At 33.6% G+C, this 15709-nt stretch overlaps 1 protein-coding gene across 13 annotated transcripts in view; it reads left to right on the forward strand.

Annotated features, from left to right (window-relative positions):
- LOC129244809 (DENN domain-containing protein 1A-like) overlaps positions 1-15709 on the forward strand; it is a 56343-nt gene that overhangs the window by 11156 nt on the left and 29478 nt on the right. For 9 of the 13 annotated variants that reach the window (XM_054882670.1, XM_054882661.1, XM_054882664.1 and 6 more), the window contains exons 3-6: positions 6317-6596; positions 6690-6743; positions 6872-7132; positions 7238-7696. In XM_054882670.1, coding sequence (XP_054738645.1) covers positions 6317-6596; positions 6690-6743; positions 6872-7132; positions 7238-7696 — 1054 coding nt within the window. Of the gene's footprint in view, positions 1-6316; positions 6597-6689; positions 6744-6871; positions 7133-7237; positions 7697-14927; positions 15114-15431; positions 15519-15709 lie in introns of those variants that run through there. The other 4 variants (XR_008582386.1, XR_008582387.1, XR_008582388.1 and 1 more) reach the window with 3 other exon arrangements.

A 15709-nucleotide genomic window follows, 5' to 3' on the forward strand; every position in this document is an offset into this window, starting at 1 on the left:
CAACCAGCTGCTTCCTTCAAAATCGCTGAGAGCCGGCTGATCTTGGCCACACCTCTACATTCTGTACAGCGTGGGCACCTCATTAATTCAATGCCGTTAACTTCAATATAATTAAATTGTCTCTTATCCTTATAAGTTGTCTCTTCGTTGCTTAACTGGGTGCCCTAAATAAAAAAACAAATGTTTTTAATAAAATTCTATGAATACTTCAAGTGAATTTCAAGTACGAGTGTAACATAACCTCAACCATGACTATTAAGCCAAAATATCTCGAAAACCTGACGTAATGGGAGAATTCTGAGTTCAGATTAAGATTCAGTATGTGAAAAACCTTCAAAAACTGTAATCTGGTTCATTGTTCTAAATCTGTGTCATTAAAAATTTTAATTATTTTTTTTTTATTCTTTAAATAATTGAGCATTTTTATTGATCAAAGTGCAAACTAGTCGATAAACTTAATTTTAAATAAAAAAAAGTGATTAGAATACCATAGAGGTCATTAACCGGCTAACTAATGAACCGCCTGTAATTGAAGCTGCAGCACACACGCCCCAGTCAAGAAGACCGAAGACAGGATCCACAAAACTAGTGTTGCTTGACGAGCAGGCAAAAACAAAAAAAAATCGTGCGTAACAAGCGCAAATGTATTAAAATATGTACATGCAAAAAGTATGACAGAAAGAAATAGAATTTTTAGAGAAGCAAGAAGCAAGCATTCTTAGAGACCTAAAAATTTAAGTAGCAAATAAGAAGTTAAAGTGACTTAAAAAATTAATCTGATTTTATTCCAAAAAATAGTTCGTTTTTATTTCTTGTTTTTAAGAAATGAATTAAATTGAATTAATAAAATGAATTTAATATATGATGAATGTTCGAATTGTCCCTTATTCCTTCTGCTGCCCTGCAAATTATAGTATTAATTTCTTCGTATGTGAACTCTAATTGTTGATCTGCATTTAAAATATTATCTTTGTACTGATTTGAAATGCTTTGATATGCAGAGCGCAGCAAGTATCAACACTTTTCATGGCTTTCTCTTGTGCATACTGCAAACTCCGAGCAAACACCAGAACTTGGTTCTCAGCGCTCTGCAAAGTGGTTCGGAATTCCTTAATTTAGCATGAATTTTGTTGAACTTCATTTGCAGTGAGCCATCAAGCGTAATATGGAACGGTGCCATGATAAGTTTTCTTGTGGATATTCCACATTACCTAAAGAGTAATTTTATATATGTAGCTACATAACTATTTACATCTTAAATGAAGAGAGTAAGAACTGTCCCATGTGTTTGTGGGCATACTCTAGTCAGTGATGATTTGAACCAGAATACCTGGCAACAGTAATGGTAATTTTCTGTTTATAAATTGTAAATTTATGTAAAAAGTAAAGTAAATTACCAAAGATATGTAGATTACCAAAATGCAAGTAAAAAACTCACAATCATCACATTAGGACTTAATAGCCTTTTCTTAAAGTATGATATAAATGATGTACAGGTGACCCCCGTATAACGCGGGAGTTACGTTCCAAAAAATTGCCGTATTATGCGAATCCGTGTTATACAAAACAAAGGACTAGTACGAAAAGAGGGGTTAGGTTTAAAAAAAAATGCTATTACATTTTCATAATAAAGATTATAATTTCCTCAAGAAGTAATGCATATTAATATGAACTAAAAAATGTTTTCTTCGTCATCACTAAGTACTATTAACCGCGGGCGTTTTCTTTTTGGCAAGATATCCTCATCCTCTGAGCATTTTTCTGTATTATCTTCAGATCCATGCTCAACGTTTTGCAAAAAACTGTTATTTTAGATTGCTTGATTTTAGTTAAAAGATCTTTATAAATTTCCTTATATGGTGCTAAACACTTATGAAGTTCTCTTGTAAACTTTGTGCCCCTTTCATTTAAAGGATTTGCATTTCAGAAATATGACTCTAACTGTTTGGCTAAGTCTAGGCTTTTTCGATGAAATTTACACTTTCAATTGACTCCGGCCATATTTTTTTCCAACAACCATTCGGTCGGTCGTCGGTTTTATTTCTCTGCTAGATGAGTTTATTAGATTAATTAGTCCAAAATTGTGAAGAGTTTCCACGCCTCCATAACGTCCACAAGCTCATCATCGATTTTGTTCAAAATCCATTGTAATGATCTTATGTAATTGGTTTTAAATGTAGCTATAATTCCTTGATCGAACGGTTGAAGTAAAGCAGTTGTATTTGGAGGTGAAAAAAATATTTTGACATTTGGGTTATTTAAATCTTGCGGATGGCAGGGTGCATTTTCCAATATAAGTAGAATTTTAAAATCTAAATTTTTCTGTTTTCAACACTAGGTACAAAACAGTTTAAAACCATTTCTTCAATAATTCAGTAAACTCCCAATCTTTTTTATTTTCTGCCCAGTATACCTGTAAATAATCTTTTTAAGTTTTTCAATGCACGAGGATTGAGAGATTTATAAACCACCATAGGTTTTACTATGTGATCGCATGAAGCATTACTGCACATAATCCATGTTACCCGATCTTTTCATACCTTGAAACCTGGCGGAACTTTTTCGTCTTTAGAAAAATATGTCCTCTTGGGCATTTTTTCCACCAATGAGCAGTCTGGTCGGCATTAAGAACCTGTTGTGTTGAATATCTACCCTCTTCAATAATTATTTTCAATTCCATTGGATAAATTTCGGCGGCTTCTTTATCGGCTGATGGACTTTCACCTTCTATTTTTAGGACTTATAATGATAAACGATCAAACCACCCTTTGCTGGCTGCAAAATCTGGATACTAGCAATTTCTCAATTTTCCTTTAAGTAGTCATAAGTTTTCAAGGTTTTCGATTTTAATAGCTTTTATTACATTTTATTAGATTTTCGCCCAGTTCTCGAACCGTGTTAGAGTGAATCCGTGCTGTAGAAGTGCCGTGTTATACGGTGGTGTTCCCAATTATCGAACCGTGTCAGAGTGAATCCGTGGTATAGAAATACGATGGTTACTTGTACTTCCTTTCGTAGACCTTTGATACGAACTTGCGTACCCTCAACAAAGCCGGAAATCCACTGAGCATACTCAGCAGGGTTAAATTTTGATTCACCGCGCAAAGGAATGGTGCTCGAAAATATTCAAAACTTCATTAAAAACTATTAAAAATGTAGGTTGTGCTAGGCCGACATTGAAATCATTACAGCCACATTTTTGGTAGCTCTCATCAGCGAAAAAGCGTAAAGCAGCACATCATTTTTTGATTGGAGGAATATCGGAAATCACAAGCTGCAAATGTTCTTCGTCCACATCATCAGAAAGGAAAACATTTCAATAGATATACATACATATAAGCTACATGCATAAATTCTCACACTAATAATAATTATTATAATACTTGCTTTCGATAATGCCAAAAAAATATCCATCATATGATAAAATTGAAAATTTAACGACAAGAATCGAGATTTTATAAAGTATATTTATGGTATTTTTTTGGACAACACAAAAATATATAAACAAACTCAGCTGATATGTCTTTTTCTATCGTTTTTTGTCACGGATGATAGATTATAGGTTCGGCCTGCAGCTATGGTGAAAAAAGAAATCGAGCGAGTAACTTCGGCTGCATTTCATAGGGGATTCGGCAGTATAATTTGTCCGCTCATTTCACATGTATTCAATCTCAGTTTTTTCGTAAGCAAACCGTAGTCAGGACCCCGGTTACGTGAGCCAATCAGATGATTCTTTCAAATTTGCTGAGAGCCGGTTAACGGTCTGATATTGTCCACACCTTCTGAATTTGTTCCACCAGGGGTTTTTGAGCAAATGTTGCGTTCGTAAACTTTTTTGCTTTTTCTACTTTTCGGTTACGCTCTTGATTTGGGTTTATGGCTTGTGAAGACTAATTTTATTATCGAACACAAGTATTTTAAAGAGGTAGACATGGTGACTTCCTGGATCTGGACGTTTAAGCTTTTATCCTGCGCGAAGTTTTATCTTTTTCGAAATTAAAAATCTTTCGATAGCTAAATTTAAGAAAAGTGATCATCTCATTTTGTTATTTCCGTGACCATATTTACTCGATAACTTAAGTTGAAGCTGCTTTGCAACCTAGAAAATCAACAAGTGTTTCAGATTGTATTTACGTTTTATTTTATTTGTTAGAAAAGTATATATATACTCGCCTTCGAGTGCCCGATTAAATTGGTACTTACATTAGAATTGATCTTTAACCGATTCCTCAGTGCAATTATTCGACCCAGATTGGTGATACCCATAAGGAAAATATCACAATCACTCCCTCTTTTAGATAAAAGGTGCTCATTCTTGCACTTACTCACAGGTAATGGACGTTTAAAAGATTTCAAATAATTGAATTTGCACCGACTATTAAAACCGAAACAAATTGGTGCATTAATTTGCCTTTCAGATAATTTGTTTTTAATTGTGGAAATAAGTACCACCCTAATGTGCATATATATTGTACATACTTGTGTTATAATGAATGAGCCCAAGGGGAAATATGATAATGACTCTTCTCGTGTACGAATGAATTCATATGTGTATGGAAACTACAGTAAGAAGGCACTTAGCAAAACAAAAAAAAAAAAAGAAACGAGAGAGAAATTTGACACGATTATTGTTTTATAATTGTATTTTGTAATTGTATGATACGTTAATGCATGCAGTAAGCTGTTGGTCGGCATTATACGAGTATATCATGTAAGCGATTACGTTGCATATATCGTTTATTGATCAAGGTATCGTAAACATTTGTCTTTAAATTTGTAGGAGTATATTAGAAAATGCTGGATTTATTTTTAAAAGTGATGGCCTACGAAAGCTGCTTAGCGAATTATAAGTCACTAACTTCTTTATATGTACACTTTTGTAAAGTTAGTGCCAAACTTTTTCCAACAGGATAAATTAACTATGTCATTGTTTATGGCTTTTTAGTAGTAAATTTGTTGGAGGAAAAAATTTTATTTAATAAATTGCAATTTAATTTATTTAATAATTTTTACAATTAAAGATTTTTTTTAAATGTAGTCAAAAAAAAAATTATAAACTAGAAATGAATTTTTTACCAGCTTGCCGCAAGAAAGAGAAAATCGAAAAAGTTAGTAGCACATTACTGTAATATTTATTAAGAAATAATTGTGTGGAAATTAATTGAGCGAAAAACATGTTGCTTTCATAATTTTTAAATACGGTAAAAGTCATACATTATTACTCTACATATTTCCCATTGGGAGGTCCACATACGTACTTGCATGCATTCATACACACATTCATGCTTTTACTCTTTCGTCAGACATTTTTTTGATTTCTACGTGCTTTCAAATTGCAAACAACTTTGTGTGGATACGAGCATGTATGAAATTGTGATTTAAGTTGTTGTTGTTTGTGAGGTTGTTGTTATGATTGATGGTAGGAATTTCAGACGGTATTAGGAGATCGAGTAGTTTGACGCTGGTGGTCAATAAATTGGTAAACGATTGTGTGAATTTTTATAAGCATGTGCATAATACTTACATACATATGTATCTACATACATACATATGCGCCTATGATATATATGCATACATATGTAAATATGTATCTATACAAATATAATATTACCTTTTACGCGGATTTTCTCGCGTCTAATCTTAAATACATATATTTAGGTAGCTAAGCATTTCATAATGGGAAATTGTTGCATTTCGTAATTATTTTCTTGAGCTACATACATACATATGGACATACCATATGCCCCAGTTTTGGCTATTTACTTATTTCTTATATAATTTTTTTTGATAAAAATATAGTTCACACTTTGTACAAAATTTAGAAAAAGATGCAGCGGGTAGTTTCCCTCTGTGCGGTACTTCCTATGCAAAAACAATCTCGCAAGCAGTTTCCCCAATCATTTATGGGGAATGTTATGCTCGTACAAGAACAATAACTGTTCTAGTGGAAGAGTTAATTAACATGTAGCTAACTGGCAGGAGTATGGGACGTGCAGTGGCGTGCTGATTCTGCCCTTCCCTCTTGCTCTAATGCTAATAAGAGCTTGTGCATTATTTTAATATCGGGAGGAGCGCCTAAAGTAATGTGTTTAGGAATGTGCATATGTATGTGCAGAGCTTGATGCAAATCATGGCTGTAACATGCACGCAGTGTACGCTTTCAATTTAATATTTCACAAACTCTGAGAGGCGCAGAGATCCGATCAGCAAATTAAATAATAAACAAAGGCGGAAACTGCTGCATGCATACAGTCAGAAAGAAAATTAATTATTTTTCCTATTAATTAATACATTTTTTAATACATTAATTTTACAGCGATTCTGTGCAATTTTACTCCTTCGTACTCACAACGGACGACTCTAAATGGCGCTTTGGTTTCTGTCGTCATGACCCAAAGACGGACACCGCGATGGTCTTAATCACATACTTGCCATGGCACGACACATTTTTGCGATTGTTGGCGTTGCTGGCCGAGTTGCGACGTAGTGATAACAATGCCACTGATGAGTTTCGCTCATTTATCGCCGAAGTATACAGTCGTGGTGTGCCCGATCCGGGTAAAAGTGTCAAAGTATACTATAATGGCGGTCAAAATGTAAGCTCACAAATTCACACTCCAACGCGTTACACTGAATGCAATTGTAACGATTTAATCTAATCAAATAAATTTTTGCTCGTTTACTTGCAGAATTTCGTATTGGAACGACCGTTGCAGTTTCAATTGCCCAGCATACCCGAGAATGTAAGCCAAAGTCTAGGCGAGATAGACTTAATTGAACGTTATTTTTTTCAATATCTACATACATACTTATATGTGTCATTAATGATAATGTGTTGTTTTTTGTGTTTTTTTTATTTTCTCATTTGCAGCACAATTTAAATCTGTATTATAATTTTGTGGATCCAAAGAACATGATTGATGTATTCGCTGCGATGTTGGCAGAGCGACGCATCATTTTTACATCGCGACGTTTGGATCGCTTGTCGTCGTGCATCCAGGCGGCGAATGCGTTTCTTTATCCTATGGTGTGGCAACACATTTTCATACCAGTGCTGCCGATGAAATTAAAAGACTACTTGAGCGCGCCAATGCCATATCTAATTGGTGTGCCACAAATAGTTCTCGACACGGTCGGTAAAAGATAAACTGAACATAAGCATGTACTTATACATATACGTATATGAATATTATGCTCCTTAATTCTCGCATATTAAATAAATTTTTTAAATTTGCAGATGACACCCGAAGAGCTCGGCGACGTAGTGATACTTAACTGTGATAAAAAATGTTTCGAAAGTCCTTTCGATGATGTACGAGAAATGCCAGCCGATATTGTGTCGCATATGAAGAAGCAACTCAGTCATTCTCATGAGCATATCGGCGATCGTGTTTCGAAAATATTTCTTGGCGTACTGGTACAACTGATAAGCGGTTATCGCGATGCTGTGGAGTTTCGGGGAGTGGGCAAAACATTTAACCGCCGTAAATTTATCGAATCTCGACCCAAACATTTGCGACCGTTTTTAACGAAAATGATGGATCTACAAATATTCCAACAATTCATTGATGAACGCCTACAAATGCTCAACACTGGGTTAGGTTATTCGGATGAATTTGAAGTGGAAGCAGCGCGTTTTTCGGAGAAAATGAAGAAGCGAAGACACTATGAATTTCTGAACAATGTTAGGGAGAAGGTGAGCGTTCATAAAGTCAAGCTTAAGTTAGACGTTGCTAGAATTTGTTTATTTTTAATCGCGCTTGCAAGTAGGAATTTATGTGAACGAAAAAACGAAAGCAATGTTGCTTGTTGCTTGAAAATGGTGGGGGAACGAGGCTAAAAAGTGCAAATAGATAAATCGAAAATTGCTATTGCTTCTACTAGTTAGTTACAATGTCGTATTTGTTTCAGAGGTTTTTGGTTCGTTGTTATAGTAGGAGCATTCAGATCAAGTCATAAATGTTTTAGGTAACATTGACGTAATTTTATTTTTGTAATTGCCAATTTTTGTAATTTCCAAAAGCAAAAAAGAAGTGCACGTTATTAATTACCCATATACCGAGCCACTACGACAATGGAAAATTAACATGGTATTCATCATCATAGTCATTAGAAGCATTTTTAGTCATTCATATATCTCCATACCAGTAAAATTAATTTCGTTCATTTGCCATAACATTGGGTTTACCGTTTGCAATATACATCGTTTATGTTAACTAGACATTGAAGAGCTACTAAAGAAAATTGATTACATAGGAAATAAAAAATCAAGTAAATCAATCAGATAGTTTACTAAATAAAAAGAAAAATTAAAAATAAAAATTATAACATTGAACTAGAGTTAACAAATTTAAACTTCTCGTTAAACAAATAAAAAAGTGAAAAATAAATAAAATGACATAAAGAGAAAACATTTAATAAATTAACCAAAAAAGCAGATTACTAAAATATCTTTGAGTAATATGCAAAACTAGTTTAATTAAAATATAACTGAAAAATCTAAAATCTCTTAAAAGGGAATAATAAATTCTGAAAAAATTAAATTTTTTAATATTTGATCAGACAAATAAATGCTTAGTAACAAACAAATAAGCAAAGATTGAAAATAATTCTCTAACCAGAACAAGACAAAAAAAAATCAAATAAAAAAATGTGTCTGAACCAAAAACTTCTAAGAGCATTTAAGTGAAAGAAATATTTTACTTTGCAACGTAAATCACATCTATTGAGCAATATAAAAAGCAGATATTTGAGCAGTCTTTGTTTGAATGTTATACAAATGTTAAATGTTAAGTTTCAGTGAACACCAGACAAACCAAACAGCAAAGGTTTTTCTCAGACAAAATAAAAGTTATTTTTGTCTTTGAATTTTTGTCTTTCAGTGAATGGTTGAATATTTCTCTTAGAATTTATGTTATTTTAAAAATCTTTGAAAATGTTGATGGATATTTTCGGACTCTAAAAATAACATAAATTCATGTTGATTTGACGATAATGATTAACCACATAAACCTAACCTAACATTTAATTAACTAAAGAAAATAAATTAATGTGTTCGTGAGAAAGATTCTGCCGAAGTTTTATGCACATGTGTGCGTTGGCGACGGCGATTATCGCAGACGATGGAAAGGCTTTAGGGTAATATATGTAGATAAAGTTATGTTAACTCGGTTATGACGTTCGAATGGGCGCTGATGTCCCAATCGAAATTAATTGACGCGAAAGAGTAAGGACTTGACTTCACTTGATGTGTCTAGTTGAGGCCAGTTAGCACGAGGAAGAAACGAAGAATGCTGATCAAAATAAAATGAAAGTAATAAAAAACAAAAACAAAAAAACAAAATGCATACTAAACTAAATTCAATTCAAAAAACGTAAAAAAATATTATAATAATAAATTAAATAATCGAACAAATACATAAAATAACATAAAAGGAATTTAAAAAAAATAAAATAATAAATAAATAAATAAAACAAACTGCACATCAAAATCAGTAAATGTAATTTTACTAAATTGCATCATTAATCAATAAAATAAACTAGAAAATAAGAACAAATACCGTATAGTACCAGATCCGGATTTATATCCGGCCAAGAACTGCCACTCCCACAGCATTTCTCAAACATTTATGGGAAATGCTTTTGTTGTTACAACAACAACAACAACATAAAATTGTTATTGTTTACAGTTATATGTGCAGTGTTCAGTTATAGTATACTATATTTAGTCACATAAAATTCAACATTTTTAGACTGGGATATAAAAGTTAACAAAACCATAGAATTCATGTCAAATCGAATAATCGGTCAAAATTGTATGCCCTTAAAATATTGTATAAAATCCCTGATCAGTATTTTGCGGTTAATCGCTTGCCGTTTATTACTGAATTTAAACCTCTTGCCATAGGTTCTACCAAGTTTTTACATATGTCTGGTGAAATATTGTACCATTTGCTTTTAAGAGCTTCCTAAAGTTCGTTTGTGTTCGGAAAAACTTTACTTTTTAGGTTTTCTGAATAAATGGAGCAGACTCTAAATAACTGACAAACATCCTTTTTCCGAAACTTAATTAATTTATAGTTCCGAAATTCTGTTTTAAAGTTGAACAGTAAGTATATACAGTTAACAGTTTGAGCCACTGTATACTTATTTATAAATTTGTCATAACATTGGTTATCCATTCCTTTGAGTTGAAATTTTGAACTAAAAAATTACATAGTGGGAAGAACTTCATTGGACAAAAAATTTCATTTCAAAAAATATTGCTGGACCGTTGTAAATTCACAGTATTTGTTAAGAGCGCACAGTGGGGCGATTCATACAAACAACAAAAAATTGTTCTGCGTTGGGGTCTATGGTAGACACATATATGTATATGCTTATATCAGCTTTTTTGATATTTAGAAAAAATTATGGCATTTCGTTTCTAAAAACAAATGGGGAATATACTTATAATATAAATCAATGGATCAAAAGTAATACAATTTCAATGATTAATGGACTATGAATAAGTTCGTGCGGTTTTTTTCGAAATTTGAAACTTTATTGACGTAAAATGGTTACAAATTTAATATTCAAAGTATTGTCCATCGCTTACTACTACTTTTTCCCATCTTTCTGGCAATTCACGGATTCCCTTTGTGAAAAATTCGGTCGGTTTTGCCGCAATCCACGAATCGATCCATTTTTTGACTTCATCGTAATTACGGAAGTGCTGGTCAGCCAGGCCATGTTGCATCGATCGGAAGAGATAGTAATCGGATGGCGCAAGGTCTGGACTATACGGCGGGTGGGGTAGGACATCCCATTTGAGCGTTTCTAAGTATGTTTTGACCACTTGTGCAACATGTGGCCGAGCATTGTCATGTTGCAAAATAACTTTGTCGTGTCTATCGGCGTATTGCGGCCGTTTTTCTCGCAGTGCTCGGCTCAAACGCATCAATTGTCGTCGGTAGACATCCCCCGTAATCGTTTCATTCGGTTTCAGTAGCTCATAATACACAACACCCAGCTGGTCCCACCAGATATACAGCATAACCTTCAGGCCATGAATATTCTGCGCCGACGTCGATGTTGAAGCATGGCCAGGGTATCCATACGTTGCCCGACGTTTTGGATTGTCGTAATGGACCCACTTTTCATCGCCAGTCACAATTCGATGCAAAAAACCCTTTCTTTTGTGCCGTTGAAGCAGTTGTTCGCATGCCATAAAACGGCGTTCAACGTCTCTTGGCTTCAATTCATACGGCACCCAATGGCCTACCTTTCGGATCATTCCCATGGCTTTTAAACGTTTGGAAATGGTTGATTGATCAACTCCCAAAGTTTTTGCAACCTCTTCTTGCGTTTGAGCCGGATCTTGATCGAGCAATTCCTCCAATTCGGTATCCATGAACTTTGGCGGCGCACCCTCGCGTTCTTCGTCTTCCAAGCCAAAATCACCACTTTTAAAGCGTGCAAACCACTTCTGGCACGTTCGCTCAGCTAGAGCATGCTCACCATAAACTTCCACCAAGATACGATGACTTTCGGCTGCTTTTTTCTTCATATTAAAATAATGAAGAAGAATTCCCCGCAAAAACACATTATTTGGCACGAAATTCGACATTTTCAAGTGTGGTAAAAATATTGTTGTTTACGCTTCAAATAAAAAACTTATACTGACGTTTGTGCCTTACGACAGTAGCTCTCCAATGAATGTTTGGAAATGTGGATCGATGGAATAATAATCAAGTTACGCCATCTGTTGTAAAACCGCACGAACTTATTCATAGTCCTATTACAATTAAAAATTTGCTCTTTGCAAAATGTGAACTGTAATATTATTTTCTATTTCTACTCTTATTTCTAATAAACGACTTTCTCTTAATATGGGCTCCTTTTCTGTTAAATAATATAAGAATTTTCCAGAAGCCTTTGGAACTGATTTCCAAACTTCGATTTACCCCATTAAGGATACTGAAATTATTTTAGGTTCCATTCTAATAAAATATTGTTTCGATATATTTGCAATTCTCGTCTATTTTCATAATTCTATTTACCAAAATAAATTGCTGCACCATATTTTAAAGCATTGGTTATCACTAAGAATTATTGAAATTCACTAATAACTGCAATAACTAACTCAATACCATTCATAGAGCAAAATAAGAAAAAACTTTAAACTTAGTTCCCCTGCTAACGGTAATTCATGATCAATGTTATTGTTATTGTTATCATTATCACACCTGTATGCGCTCTACTTTAGCAAACTGTGCTTGCAATTGTTATTCTTTTCCATGCACGGGACCTTAAGCAACTTAACCGACAAAAACTTAAGCAACGAACTTGATTAGTACAATGACGTTTACATAACTTCAAACGCATTGATGCGAACTTGTGCGCAGTCTATGCTCTTCGGATATGTAGCAAGAAGTTTTAGGTAAACAATATCAAAAATACAGAGCGGGAATTTTTTTACTAAATACCTAAAAATTATTTTGTAAAAAAAATATATACACGAGGGCGGGCCAATAAGTCGGTGACTTTTTGTATTTCTGACCTCTTTACTGAAAAAGAAATACTGCTCCTGTCAACAGGCATCTGTCAGTTGACTCCTGTCAAAATTTTAACGTGCTGCGTCAGTTAGTTTGTGTTTTACAGCTACCTTTATAAGACTACCCAGTAATTCACAGTCGATCACAAACACAATCGTGTAACAACTTCACTGGAAGGTTTGGCGTTGTTTAATTGCAATATGGAGGAGTTTTTGCACCGTTTTGTAACCGTGGACGAAACATGGATCCATCACCACACACCAGAGACCAAACAACAGTCGAAACAGTGGGTTTCTAAGGGTGAATCGGCTTAATAAGCACACGAAATTCAGTTTTTTCCATTTTCTACTCAAATTACTTGGTAGTCTGATAAAAGTAGCTGTAAAACACAAACTAACTGACGCAGCACGTTCAAATTGTGACAGGAGTCAACTGACAGATGCCTGTTGACAGGAGCAGTATTTCTTTTTCAGTAAAGAGGTCAGAAATACAAAAAGTCACGGGCTTATTGACCCGCCCTCGTATATTTTGATTAATTGAAACCTTTATTTTGCCCTTTACGCGCTCCATTGCTTGACTGTTCGTATACTGCAGCTCTCTAACTTACAACTTTAAAATATGATTGACATACGGCTATTTCCAAAATTAAAAATCTTCCGATAGGGTGATTAATTTTGCGTCTCTTTGTCTAATGTTAATTCTCGCTGTTTTGAAAAGCTTGAAAAAATTCAAAATGCAAGCTAAAAGTAAAATTTTCGTATATTGTATGTCAGTGGACATCTGTAGACTTAAACCGTTTTGAATTATCTCAAAACTCGCCAATGAATTTTGTCCGGTTAAATTGGTCATACGCGCCAATATGCGGCATTTCGACAAGACAAAATAAGTGAAAAATATTTAATCAATAGATTAGTATAAAGCAATTAGCACGGCGGAGGTAAAATGCGAAAATATCTCGGAAAGATGATTCTCTGATCAAATGAACTATTCAAATTGATCCCATAGTCTCTTCGAGTGAAATAAGGAAACAGTGTTTACCAGTTAGTGAACGCACAATTAAAAGGATAGCAGCTCAGACGTCCGACGAGGAAGCATTTTTTTCAGCAAAAAGTAGGAAGGCCAGACTAGAATTTGCGATAGCTTATCTCGATTGGAACGCTCAGAAATTGAAGACCGTTTTATTCTCTACGAATCGAAGGATAGTATTAAATAGTGATTGGACGTTTTGAGTACGTTTGAGAATCGAGTGCTTCGGTGATCGGAGTGATTCTTTTAAGAATCGTATTCTTCTAAAAGTACCGATTACTTTATTTGAAGTCTGGCAGTACTTTATGTTTTATATAAGTCTTCAATTTAAAAAGAAAACAACTCAAAAGCAATCGATTGGCCTGTATATCCCTTTTTAGATGTTCGACCAAGCTCTTTCTCTACTTTGTGCTATAAGTCTTGATGTTTGTTGTTCCAAAAATAAATGGAGATACAGTTTTATGCCGTTCAAGGGAACGACATATGGCTGTTATGAAGAGCTCTTTTTCTTAATTGATCATTACTTAGCGTATTTTCTTGAGTTATCCAGCTTAGTTTTCCGATCAATTCCCACGGGAATAATCCAGATCATTTTTATGGGTATTGGTAGCACTGAAATAAAAGCTCCCTCTTTGGTAGTAAAATAATATAATTATTTGTGATAATGGTTCTAAGTATACTTCCAGGCATTGAAAATTTAGGCTGAGAAGAAATACGATCAATGCTTACACCCTATCTCTACGCTATTGATTGTAAATTAAGAAAACATATAGGAGAAACTGTAAAATCAAGGATGAGCTTTTCGAAGTTATAAAAATTGCTAAGGGTGGCATTTCACAAGGAATGATCAATAATTGAATGTGTTGCATGCCTAAAAGGTGACCTCAGTTGTAGAAAATGTTGGATAGGATAGGTTTTTTTTTTATTTTTTTTTCAAACCTTTGAGAGCAGTGCTTTAGTTCTGTCCAGTTAACTTTCTTAATTAAAAACACTAAATAATCAGTATAATATCTTAAAATTAATAAGCAACTGAGTTAAAAATGTAGACATTTTTTTCGTTACTATTTTACAAAAATTAGAGAGTGCTTCGGATTTGACCAATACTGTAAATATGTACTCGTATTCTTGCCTAATTAGTAGTCTGATGAAACTAACATTCAAATATACTTACCTATGTAAATGTGTACCTTCATTTACTGCAAACCGACTTCATATGCATACGTATTTTAACTTCTTTGAAACTATTACCTGATACACACACATACATAAAAATGTGTTTGCCTACGTGTTTTTCATATTGTTTTTTATTTGTTTTCTCATATTGAATACTTTTTTTGTTAAAATTTGTTTAATTTATTTTTACAGTACAGTGCGGTATGTCAGAAGTTTGCGAAAACAAATAATCTCTCAAACCATTAAATTGCAAAAAAGAAAACCAAAAAAAAAAAAAAAAACAAATACAAATACAAATGTTGTGAAAGAAGGAAAAGTTCCTCCGTCACTCAGATCAACAACAAATGAAAAAAATATATATTACACTCACTTCCAAAAGTTCGTAAATTTTCTTTTCTTAATTTTTTTTCTTTGCTTACCTAACAAATGACTTTAGTATGTGTTTAATATTTTTTTTTATAAAATGTAATACTAAAATGTTGCTGTATTTTGTAGTTAAACATTTTGTTTATTTACTTATATTTATATTTTCATTATAAGAACACAACGTAGAAAATTGTATATACGGACAGTGGTGGCCAAGTCATATGTAGCAATTGCCCTATTATAAAATATCATAATTCCATATGTATTTTTTTAGTTCAATTTTGTAGAATATTAATTGCAAGTAAAATTAAACAAAATCTTTCCTTATAGATACAAACAGTTCAATTTTTCATAGCAACTCGAAAAATGGGTGGACAAAACAAATGCAACTCGCAAGTTTGAAGCTTCATTATTATAGCAGTATTTTACTCTCACTCTCAGTTTTGTTGCCACTGCAAATAATTTGTAATTTTTATTAGTATTTATTATTTTTTTATAAGCAAAGAAACGCGACTTACGCGTGGTGCGTGTTGATTCGCAGTGTCTTAATCCACCAAGAGTTATCGACAGTGATGTCAGGTGAGCTTGTGAAACCAAACGGCTCTGAG

Source organism: Anastrepha obliqua, chromosome 4, assembly GCF_027943255.1.
Source record: "Anastrepha obliqua isolate idAnaObli1 chromosome 4, idAnaObli1_1.0, whole genome shotgun sequence".
NCBI lineage: Eukaryota > Metazoa > Arthropoda > Insecta > Diptera > Tephritidae > Anastrepha > Anastrepha obliqua.